The 13,236-nt window shown below is 34.5% G+C and overlaps 1 protein-coding gene across 6 annotated transcripts in view; it reads right to left on the bottom strand.

Moving 5' to 3' along the window:
• The window catches only part of LRBA (LPS responsive beige-like anchor protein), a 433,706-nt gene that overhangs the window by 287,322 nt on the left and 133,148 nt on the right, over positions 1–13,236 (bottom strand). For all 6 annotated transcript variants that reach the window (XR_012042586.1, XM_072861998.1, XM_072861994.1 and 3 more), the window contains exon 35: positions 6,577–6,641. Coding sequence is in view for 5 of the 6 variants with exons in the window: in XM_072861998.1 (XP_072718099.1) it covers positions 6,577–6,641 (65 nt within the window). In the remaining variant the exon portion in view is untranslated. The remainder of the gene's footprint in view (positions 1–6,576; positions 6,642–13,236) is intronic.

Here is a 13,236-nt window from a genome sequence, read left to right as displayed (position 1 = left end):
GGTACAAGAAGGAAAAAATGGAACAGAAAAATATATGCAAGCAAAGAAAGCCAGAGATGGATAAAATCTGGGTTAGTATTATCGATGTCAAAATATGGAAAAAGCTTTACAGGTGACATTTACAACAACTGTTTAGGCGTAAATCTCTCATAAAGTACTACAGGGAGAGATTATGTATGTTCCAGACGCTACCACAACAGAGAACTCTGAGATAGCCAAGAAAGGTAAGCTTTCCTACTTGCACTCCTCATAAACCTAGCATATAAGAGATTCTCTTACTTCAAAAGGAGATACATTCTACATGGATACACAATGTCTTTTATGGGATCTGATTGCTCAATGTGCTAAGTGTTGGAATTACTGCTGCAAGGAAGTTTTACAATTGCTTTGTGGAACACAGATACTTTACAGATACGCTATTCAATCATCAGAAAATACAGACAAGTCCATGAGGTTCTAAAGACTGCAGTTTGAACACATTTACCCCCTTAAAATAGGAGAGGAAAAAAACCCAAAAAACAGAAGTTGTGCAGACTCGCCAAAATGCTGACTTGGACATGTGATAGCGCAAAATTTAACAGCACTCCAAAAGGACAGCTAGGAGGGGACACACCAATCCAACCTTTTCTATCTAGGATAGCCACTTAGGACACGTCAGAGCCTAGTGAAAACTGATCTGAGGTTGTGTTCACATTCTGAGAGAGACTGCATGGTAGTACGACAGATGATTATGTATACACAGAGTGCAGTATAAATACCTTCTTGTTACTCTTGCAATAATTTATGTTTTAAAAGCAGATGTTACTAAAAACTTTCTACGTAAAAAAAACATTTAAGAATTCACAGGCACTCAAAAGTGTTTTATGATTTTGCTTTTTCATAGACCCAGCAAATTAATGGCATATTCTCACAAGCAAAACCTACCTTTGTCATATACATACCCTCCAAAGTTACTAGCATCTCAAATAATAAAAGCTTACATTAATTTTTAATCATTAAGACATAGTTCTCCCTAAAAAGCTTCTGCTTACTCATTAAGTTGCAGCAAAAATCATATGTTTCCAGTTACACAAAAATGATGCAATTTAAATCCATGTACAGATGATCAAACAAAACTCAGTGAAATAAAAAACTGTTTTAAAAATGGTTGTGCATGTCACACTATACCTTAATGCACACACACACACACACACAAAATCCTGTAGAGTCAAGAACCCCACCTCAAGTCACTTATCTGTCTCTGAAACACATCCAGGGTACAATTTCTAATTTTCAGCACATTTAAAATGTTGTTTAAAGTCTAGCCTAATGATCTTCTGTAGTTCAAATTCACGCATTAACAAAGCTGCTTCTGCTATGAAACCAAAACAATAACATAAAAACTCAGAAAAGAAATCACCAAAAATCCCTTTTACAAAACCTACCACTTAAACATAATGGGTTGCTAAAAATAAAAAGCAAGGAAATGTGGAAAACACTTTTTTTCTCTATTAAAATCAAGACTAAGGTGCAGGTTCTATGTTATCAGAATCTCAGGGCAAGGATGCTGCAATAAGGGGAGCAGACTGGTAGTAATCAATTCTAGTTTGGACATGACTACATTTATCATTTTTTTCCTGAGCCTTTTTTGGTCAATAACGCACAAAGCGTAAGTCTGTCAGTTATCATCCATTTTTTCATTAATAGCTGTATTTTTCTAACTATTTTCCATCACAGTAGTTGCTTCTATGGCAACACATTCTCTAACATTCATTCCTTGAGAGTGACTGCACTATTGCAAGTGAAAGACAATTGAATGGGGCAGCCTACATCTGTCCCCTATTTTCCGTTAGGAAAGTGTGCAAGTAATTGTCCAACTAGTTTGATTGCCAACTATTTCAATATTAAAAAATATTTGCATCTATGAGCAGTCAAAAGTAATATATACAATTTAAGAAAAGGAACAGCAGGTGACATATGCTGAAATTTTCTTAATACAGTTTCTTCTAAAAAAAAAAAAGCTATAGAAATACACATGATTACAGCATTCCAGATTTTATACTACTGGATGTTATGTATTGGGAGAATAATAACAATTACATCTGGTTATTTCTGGAGAGGTTTGGGCCTTTTTTTGGTTGGTTGGTGGAATTTTTACTTGCTAAGGATATTAGATTTGCATGCTGTCTGCCTTCCTCCTTCTCCCAGTTAACTTCTGAATTCATTGGATAATTCCAACATATTTTTTTAATAGATGTCTAGAGTTTCTCCAAATATTAATTTTATACAAGTTTTATACCCAACAGAGGACAAAACCCTTGTAAGCATCCTTGAAAAAAAGAAAAAAAAAAAAAAGCAAGCTGTTTTCAACTGCACTGAAAGCCATAAGAGAAAATCCAATATAGGAGGAGAATCCTCTGATATGGCGGGAGAATTTTGAATTTTGATTAGATTTCATTCCTCATTAGACAACAGAGAATCTAGCAATGAGAAAAAAATAGAGAAAAACAAACTTCATTAGTTCTGCTTCTCCTGGATACACCTGCGAATCCTTAAGCTTTGGTTGGTTTGTTTTGGTTAAGGATTCAAAAGGGCAAAGGCAAAGGAGAGGAAATTATACATATATTCTGCTATGTTTACGAGGTTATCTTTCAACCAAACTTTATCTGACAGTTTTTTAAAGCAACTGCTGTCCGAACATTCCTTTACAGATGTATAAAAATATATGTAATAGAACACAGCACTTAATTCTTTGGATGACCAAGAAAACTATGCTTGAGAAAATTAAAATTAAGCATCTTCAAGAGTCTCTTCAACTGAAAATCAGAAAGAATAATTGCTGCAGCATGCTTAGAAGGCTGATCCCTCAACCCCTGCCATGCCAAACCCATTATCACCCCAAAGGGGATAATAACTGTCATGCCTAGTCTCAAGCTCGAGTACGTTTGTTAGTGCACTGACTGATACAGAAAACAAGGTCTAGCATAAGAGATGTTTCACACTAAAGTGTGCTAATGAATCAAAGCGACAGGACAGAGTTTTAACCTTCACAGCAAAGGAGTTGTCTGCTAACTAGTCAAGTAGAGGAAATAAAAGATATTTGTACACACAAGGAAGTAAAACAAAGCTGCTATTTTTTTCAGTTTGGAAATAATAGCTTGACTATCTCCTGCATAAGGAGGAAACATAATAAGTTTCAGGGTGGATAAAGGAATCTATCTGGACACCTTGGAAGTCTCCAAAGGAGAGGACCGGCTATGACAGTGAACATAATCACACCTAAAGGATGGTTCTAGGGAACAAATTCCCCCATCAGTAAACTCTCGGATTGAGGCTCCAAAACAGACTCTCTCTAAAGGAAGGACCCAAAGGTGAAAGGCAAGCACAAAGACTGAAATCTAGACTGACAGAAGTTCAACAGGCTAAGGAAAACGTTTCACAATCTCTACTTCTGCTGCACAGATGACTCAGTACATGGAGAAGCTGTGGGTACAGGCACCTTTTTAACAAGGTTTCAAAGACCATTAATAGTGTTCCCAGACATTACAATAATAGTGAACAATACTTATTTTTATTAAAAACAGATTAATGTTCAATGTAGCAATGTACTGAAATTGATATTTCTTTTCATGCACAGAAAGAGGTTATTTTCCAATACCTGCTCCTTTAGCTTTTCACTTACATTCTGTACCTTCCTGTTTTTCTACACAGGTTTGTTTTGTTTTACTATGCTTGTAACCTGGCCTTCTAAAGACTTGAGTTGTGTATTTCAGTTTTAGGTAGGTTTACGGTTCTGTATTTTCACATACTAGTCTCCTGTTTAGATACTTTTTCAGTTCAAGATTCAAAACTTCACTGGGCACAAACAAATCAATTTTACTATACATGTGCAGTGGACCTGATATATCTGGAAAGCCTGGGAGCAACTATATTTATAACACATTAGTTACTTGTGAACATGATGAAATTCAGACCAACACATTCTGAATGCAACACACACACTGTAGGTCTTATGAGTCCCAGAGGCAAACTTTCTGCACATATTTCTGTCCAGAGAATCCTAGCCAAAACATGGCAAGCCTAAACATAAAACTTTCAACTGCTGTGAGAAAGAGGTACATTCATACCTTTCACATAAAAGCAAAAAATACATTCAAAAGCAAGTATAAGAAGAGATTTAGATGTCATCTTCTAGAAAGATTTCTCAGTTGTCTTATTTGCCTGATAAACAAAAACAGTAGAACACACTTCAAACTGGAATATCCTCTGGTACCGTTAGTCCAAAAAATTAGTAATAAACATTGGGAATAAAACCCTGGTTTACAAAGGTTATAGGATGACCAAGACTTTCTCCACCAAGGCGGCAGACAATAGCAATTCTGTGATTCCACAAATTCTAGGCAGTTCTTCCAGTTCTCAGTTTTATTTTATCTATTCTAACACTCCGCATGCCATGGTACCCCGCAGACATCCTTCCTTACTTGCTGAAATCAGTTCTGTCCTTTGTACAACTACCTTGTCTTCTTTTCTTGAGTACTTATAGAAACAATTTAAAAATTCAACTTCTATTATACAATTATGCAGTTAAAGTCTAAATCAGTATCATTCAGCTATTTTAATTTTTAAGTTTTAATTGAAACATTTCAGCTTTTGGAGTTTTTAAGATTATAATATTATGGCAAAAATACATAAAACAATAACAAATACAATAAAATACAAGGCCTGAAATGTTTTAGTATAAGTGTTAGTATGTGTGCAAGAAAAATAATGTGTAACCTGCATAAAGAGAAAAAAAGAGTAGCTCTGGAATACAGTTCATGTCATATGAGAGATAATAGTTTCATTTTAGTGAATGCTGAAAAGCCACAAAGCACCGCAATGACCAATTCAGCAATAACTTTAAAGGCTCCTATAAACAGCAATGGAGGAAATGGAGATAGATAAAAGGAGCCATTTTTAAGAAATTAATCCCCTCTCCTCTTCCCCATAATGAAAGTTATGTTCCCACTTTTTAAAAAAACAACTCTGCTGCGAGTCAGAAATGAAATGAAGTAACAATTACTTAGATATTTTCTGCTAACCAAAACCACACTTTTCAGTCTTCAAGGGATCATTTGTCCCTGAGACAACCACTCTGCTAAGGCTAGACTATAAGTTATTGATGTTGTTTATGGAAGTAGGGGAGTGATTCCATCTGTCTGTGATGGGCACTGCAGGTTTTTAAAAGAAAATAGTCAATTCCAAAGAGTTTACTGATAGAATGTTCTCTGAAAGCTTGACCTGGACAAGCTGAATAACTACTACGTAACTGCTACTTACAACTCAGTCTCAGCAACTGTGTAAGACCATTTGTTCATGATAATCATCTTACACAGATGAACCTTACATTGTGGTTTACATGTGTGTGGGATCTCTACGTTATCTATGCTAATAAAACATTAATCAAGGGCCAAATTTATAGCAGGCACTTTGTAAGTAAGGTCAAGACAGGTCAGCCTCACATAATAGGAAACAACTACAGGCTAGATCTTAACACTGTAACTGAACACCCTTGTTACTTTACCTTGGCCCTTGGGATCAAGACTAGTAGCAAATGTTTTTTCTGCCTCAGAATGGTGTTTCTCTCACCCTAAACTGAAAGGCAACCATTAAAATGGTCATTATTTTTACCTGTCTTGAGAATATCTACAGATTTTAAAAGAAAAATCTCAAATAGCCATTTCCCCTATTCCTACAATGATAAAATGATATTTATATAGCATTTTAATTTATGTGATAAATTATTTTGGTTTTAATTCAGTAGCTGTCCTCATCCTGTAAAATGTATTTTCTATTGGGATTCTTACTAGCTCAAGTTACTCACTAACAGAATTTAGGTTTAGATAAATGGCATTTCTTATAATACTCCTTAGCTAACTCATTAAGACATCTTAAAAAAAAATCCTTTAGAAAAAGTAAATATTGCTCTTAGTCTGCCTCAACAATCAATTCCTAATGAAGACAATATTGATGGTTCCGAATAGTGACTGCAAGTCAAAGAGCATGGCCTCATCACCTGCTTTGTCATTTTCTGTAAGTCCCAGTAATATACATATATAGTTACAGATAGAATATTAAACTAATTGGTAATATTAACAGATTTTTTTTTTTTTAACCTTAAAGGGACTCTCTTCCTTTCTATTTTATGAGGTAGATAGGAAATAAATGAGCAAACTGGAATCTAATTTTTGAGACAGAGGCTTATCTTACAATTCCTAGCTATAACGTCTTCCAAATATTAATTCCCTTCCTCAGGAGACTAGCTGAATACAAATTATATTTTCAATGTTAACCAGTGCACAAGGACAGGAAGAAAGAAAATCCATGACACACCAATAAGTAAAATATTTAATCAGACTAAAGAGCATTCAGATTCTGCAAAATCCCATATTCAGTATTAGAACTGAACCGAAGTATTAAAGAATGTGAAATCATGCTTGTAAAACTCAAAGAAAATGACAGAAAAAACAGGCAAAAGAAAAATTCTTTAAAAAAAGTTTCAAGCCCCCTGAATTCTTGAAGGCTAAGGCAGAGGTGCTATCAAATATTGTGACTTACCTTCCTTCATTGACAAGCTCAATAAAGGCAAGGCCAGCATTCTTTTGTATAGAGTTCTGCCACTCCTGGGAAAAAACAAGAGAAAACTAGTTGTATAAAAACAAAACTAAGAAAAAACATTTCAGCTACAAAGTCATGCACTTTTCAATTTTAGCAACTGACACCACCATCAGCAAACATATAAAGCATTAATTGTGTGCTAATCAGGAAGGAAACATCGCCAGCATGAAGAAAGAGAACAGCATCATTTACTCAAAGTCATATTCTGTGGAGGGGGGAAGAAAATACAAAGAAATCCCACAAACAACTGCATCATTTTCTTTTGCTATGTTATGCAATAATTCTGAACTTACTCTTGTTCACTGATGCTTTTTACCTTACTGAACCTTGATAATGCTAGAAACAAACTGTTTCATGTTAATGTAAGGCTCATTCTTTAGACACAAATTTCTCTTATAGCTTAAGGCCTAGTTAACATATATGCCGATAATAATCCTCACCTCAGCATCACATAGCCATCTCTACTCAAAAAAATCTGCTAATGATCCAAATAGTACATCATTAACACCCAGTATGTTTCAAAAAATTTTAACACATTTTTAACATTCAGAATTTTTAACACACTGAAATGATGGCAACAGCAGACACACATGCACTGCACATTTCTTACGTCCAACTGAACCCTGAATTACAGCAAAATTCTACACCTTTTAAACATGGAGGCGGGTTTTGCCTGGCCCCCAGAAGAAACACATTGGAAAGCAACCAATCCAGATGACCTGTCACTGGGGCTTGCTTCCCCCATTTGAAAGCTGAGGAGAAAACGGAATTGGTTAACAAAAACACAAAGAAAGTTTTAAATCCTAGACTCAATAGGAACAAGCTGACAGAGGCAAAAATTAGTGTAGTAAAAGTGTGAAGCTTATAATTTGGGGAAAATGTAGAGGCATTTGGACAGAAAAGGCCAAATAACATTCTTGGTTTAAACTCTACAACTCTTCTAAACTAATACAAAAGAATGATTCTGCAGCAGACAGATACTTAAGTTTCATATGCTTTTCCACATCAGGTTCCTTGATTTTTCAGTCTTTGTTGTATGAAATAATAATCCTAATGATTATTCACATCAGTACTTTTATCACTGTCGTTCTTTTCAAAAATCTCATCAGCTCCAAAACAGGCAAAAAGTGCAAAACTGCAAATATCTCTCAAACAAATTTCAGGTTTCTGAATGTAGGAGTTTTTAATACCTCTATTCAGTGTCAACAGGGTATATTTTTTGCTGCTCAGTGTTGCAGAATTACCTTGCAGTCAGTGACATGAAGGTTTGATCAGACGTACACAAAAGCCAGTAGAACAATGTTGTTTCTTTACAACTGAAATCCTGGTCTCCCTGCCCCCCCCCCCCCCCCCCCCCCCCAAAAAAAAAAAAAAATTTCCAGATTCCAACATATTCTTTTATCATTTTTAAGTTGCAACAAGGTATTACAATTTTCAACTAGTCAGAATTAAGAGTAGAATTACTGGAATTTGTGATGTATTATTCATCATGAATTATAAATATATAAAAAGTAATGAAATACAACTAGGTTATATGCATTAATAGGCAAGCAACATTCTAAGCACCAGCTAAATTCCATTTACATATTATCACATATGGGGTTTTTTGGGTTTTGGCATCTTGAGGGTTTTTTTGAGGCTACATCAAGTAGCACCATTGGTCTTTATTGCTAGACGTATCTTACTAATATTTCTCCCACCATCCTTCCCTCAGTTCTCCTCTTATTGCCTTCTTATGGCCACCATTACATGGCTTCAAGCTAGTCTGTAAGCTGTCTGAAATAGCTTTAAGAAGCATTGATTCTTATGAAAAAAAAAAAAAAAAGCCTTTTAGTTGCTAATATTCTAAACAAAACAACACATGCAACTAATCCTCGTAAGAGTTTTTAAAAATGTAATATCAACTTCTAAATATTTAGCTTCATATGATGATAACTGAAACTATTTTCTGTTAGCTTAAATGTGTGAAAACTCAAGAAAAGCAAAATAATTTTTTCCATTTATGACACTGTCCATCTGTTGCTCTGCTCTTTAGGACAGCTCACTACAATACTTGAAAATTTAATTGGTGAAGACGGAGGTTGCCAAAAGTGAAAAGAAAGTGCATTTATCATGATACTTTTCAGCGTTTTTCTCTATATCAGACATCATCAAAGAAGGCATTAGTCGAAACAATTTCATAAATCACAGCTGAACACACCCTAAAGCTAATTTCAATAGCTGAAAGAAAAGACTAATGGTTATCATCTTTCATGATCCATTCAATATTTCCCCACAGTATATGTTCTCTCTCAAACAATTACACTCAGTATGCATATTGCATTATTATATCAACATCTTAGTTATCCATCTCCCAAAGGTATTAGGGAAAAAACATGTTAAAAGCCCCAAACTCAACCACTAATGCAACTAAATAACTACAAAACACATTTCAGCACTTTCCTAAGGAAGGACTGTAAGGGAAGATCAACAAAGTCAATAATTTCATACCTGTTCTAAGCTGTACTTAATTGACCATCATTTCCTGCAGCTATAAATGTTTAGTAATCAAGAGACATAATCTACTTTTAATGCTTTTGGTCACTGTACACTCAGGAAAGCAGGGAAAAAAAACCTAGAAGCACTAAACACTATCACAAATAGCTACAATGAAAAACAGCCATTACAAGGAGACAAATAAGGATTCACATTTTATTCAAATACTATGCCTGATGTGGAAATTTCCTAGCTCATTATTGTTTCCCTTACTTCCTTAATGGAATCTGTAAACACTTCCATAAGTACTCTGGATAAAATGCAAGTACTACATCCTTTCCTGAAATGATGCTTCAAACCTCATCTGAATTATAATTCTATATGGAATAACATATTACATTCCCTGTATCTATAGCACAGCTCTGCCATAAGCAAAATTATATCCCAGTCCTCTATAGCACCAATTTTATATCATCAACTAGTTTCATTAACACATTCTTACTGAGTGCACAAGGATCATTAAATGAATACATTAAACAGTACTGGCCTTAAACCCCTCCTTTCAGAAACTAATCATCTCCCTTCAAGGTTTATATCGTGACCTACTGTTGTCCCATTTGAGTCAGGTTGGGGTTTTTTAATCTATTTTACAGTGGGTTTTTTAATTAATTCTAACTAATAATCAGTTGTATGACAGTATCATAAAACTCATATAAATTACTACATTTCCTTTGTCTAGGAAATACATTTTGGCCAAAGACCACAACACGCATTAGACCATAACCAACAATGAGATTAGTTTAGCAAAACAATCTTTAGTAATTCTATGTCCCATTTTATTTCATTTCAGCCACATATGCATGTGTAGCTATCTCAGTATTCAAATGCATTGAAAAGTCTTTTATACTACTTGATCTTCCTATTTCGTTTCTTAAAAATAAGGTATGTCTCTAACCATATAGCTTCATCAGATAAGTGGAGAAGGTCTTTAAAAATTCTGCACTGAACTTGAATTTTCCAGTGTCAACTCTGTTGAGCAGTCATTTTCTTCCATTTGTTGTTGGCTCCCTACTCATTCTAAATATCCTTGTTCAGATCTAATACTTCAGGAGCTTCTTATTTACCTAAACATGCCTGCCAAAAAGCCTGTTCTACAAGCAGCAGCTAGCAGAAGTCAGCTTCAAAACAAAGAAATGCAGGTGGTTCTTTACACAGTGCATTACAGATCAGTGGAACCTATCTCCAAAGGATGTTGTGGTGACTAAAAGTTCAATAGGATCAAGAGCAGACTGCACAAGTACACGGAAGGAAAATACATTGATATTGACTAAATACACAGAAGCTACATCCAATTCAGAAAACACCCCGAGCTGAAAATAGCTGGAGAGTGGAAGTGCATCACACATTGTTGTCCTATTTTATTCTTCTTGAGCATCTCTTTGTGTCTATAGTTGGAGATAGAACAATAAGCAAGGTGGAGCCTTTATCTAACCCAATATAGCCATTCCTAAACTCTAATCACTCAAACAAATGCCAAGAAAATTTTGTTGATAAATATTTTTGTTGGTTTGTAATTTGAAGCGCTTGCCTGTAGGCAGCAAATGGACATATCCCTCCTCACCTGTACACTTCTAGGAAAGAAATATAATATTTCAAACAATTAACCCAAAATATATATTCTTCAAGCTATATAAAAACATTTGCAAGACCAATCCATCAACTGGGTAAACAATTAAACATGGATCTTTAACAGAATATTTAAAACATTTCCAATAGATGAAAACTGCTCTATTTTCAACTGTAGCAAACTGTACTACTACTTTCATTCATATATACATACAGATGCATATTCCTTAATAACTCATTTTTCCCAGAAACTAAAAAAAATATCCTTCTAACAAGGTTAACATATTCCACAATTAAGAATAATATCTAACGGCTGAAATACTCATAAGCAAGCAAAAAAGAGCAAATTCTTTGCTATTCCGTCCTTCCCATAAAGCTGGTGGAGTTTTAATAATTTATTTTGTTTATGAAACAAAGAAGGATGACTTTGGTACTGACAACTATGAATGGAGCACTAAGGAGCAGGGTGGGAAAATGTGTTAACATATGACTAAGAGACATATTATATCCTAGAGTAAAGGTCAAATCTGCATGAAAAACTTGTTCATATAGAGATATACTAATCTTTAAGTGCCTAAAGTAAACTATCAAGAACTTTTCAGCAGTGTTTGCACTTGGTGTCAGCACTCTCTCAGCACCACATCCACTACAGGCTTCAATGAACTCAGCAATAAAGAACATACAGTGAAAAGTAGATTATATCTCAACTGGGTTCTTCATAATTAAAATAAAGTTAGACTGCATGTTAATCAGAATATCTGCAAACATAAATTACTTTTAAAGAGTTGAAGCATGCTTAAATTATTTTAATCTACAAAGCTCCATTGAAAAAATTAAAAACAACATGGAATTATGGGGAATCATATCTAGAAACTCTATGTAGCAATTCAATATCAAAATTAGCACATGCTAAGTAGTGTATGAAACAGAAAAATTTTGCAAGGATGTGACACATTTTAATATAAGAGTAACACAAAAACTCATCTGGAGACAATGTTATTCAGTATATATACAGTCACACCTGGATGCTCAAATAAAATTTAAAAAACATAAATCAATAATTGCACAATTATCAAAAATTGATTGAGAAAAAAATTATTTCAATAATTATATTCATGGTCCTTTCTCTACAGAAGAACATCACTGTTGCTGAATCTTGACACAGAGAAAAGAGAGCACTTGCAAAAGTATTTACTACTAACCCAAAAATTCAGAACATCTTTTCAGGGGGAAAACTTATCAAACAGCCTTGAATTTATTGAAATTTAAACAACGGATACTATTCCACACTAAACAATGGCTAGTCTATGAAAGCTTTAACGTGGCATCTATGTAACAAATCAAGCTATCTCACTAATCAATAGAGAGGTTTTGATTTCAATAAGGGTGATAAAAGTTACTCTAACCCTGGCCAGCTACAAGCTCTCAACAGATGATCATCATTAGGCCTCTATCGGGGTTCCACATACTCGGGCTATACAAATGTGTCCTATTAGTACATGGTCTGTCTGTTTGGCAACTCCAGTCTTAAGACAAATGGCAGCTGCTGCCCTTCAAGGTCTGAAGTCAAGTCCTCAGGGAATCTAAAAGCCCAACTGGAAAAATCAAGGCCTGTTCATTACAGACTGCTCCAGGGGAAACTTGCAAGGCTGCCATTAGAACTATATAAAAGAGCTAATTATTTTTATAAGACTTTTAAACTATCAAAACACACTCAGTTACAATAAAAAGTATTTACTGCTGGTATTCCATTAAAAAGACATTGGTTTTTTGTCAAAAAATCAGCTAATGACAGTACATGACTAAAGTCTCTATATTCAAAATTTTAGTAAGTCTTCTACGAGAAAGTTGTGTAAAAATCAATTAGATGAGATAGCTTCTCAAGTGGAGGTATAACACCAAGCACGTTGTTGTGGGAAAATACTCCAAACACACTCATATCAAACTAACTAATGAACTATAATGGTGGGCTGAGATTGTGCATGTATGACTATCTACCCCTGAAAAAGATAAGAAATTCAAGAAACAAACATGTTCAGTGTTGCAAAACTGACTGAAAAGAGCATGTAACATTCTTGTTTCAACCTATGCTGTTAACGAACAACTGAAAAGGCTGCAGTACACTAGTGTATTGATAAATCAGTCAAAATAGCACATGGCCCAGTTGGTATCAAACACCAAGACTGAGCAGAAAAAAATGAAAACCAAAAATGTTTCAGTAGTTTTCCTCTGATAAAACACAGAAACAAAGATTATAATAAGAATAGCTACTTTCATAAAACATACTCTGGGGAAGAGTTGGAACACTATTTTTGCATTCATAACCACAAAATCTTTTACTATTTTAACTATGAAACAGAATCAAAGTTTCTTATACCGAAATATTTTTCCAGCTGCAGAGCATGACAACACTGTATTGAATTCTAATGGTATAACAGATCACTGCTATAGAATATTTATTACACAGTATTTATTACAAATCTTTTAAAAGTGCTATAT

This window comes from Ciconia boyciana, chromosome 5 (genome assembly GCF_034638445.1).
Source record: "Ciconia boyciana chromosome 5, ASM3463844v1, whole genome shotgun sequence".
NCBI lineage: Eukaryota > Metazoa > Chordata > Aves > Ciconiiformes > Ciconiidae > Ciconia > Ciconia boyciana.
Note: the sequence above shows the minus strand (reverse complement) of the source record. Positions and strands in the feature narration are given on the sequence as shown.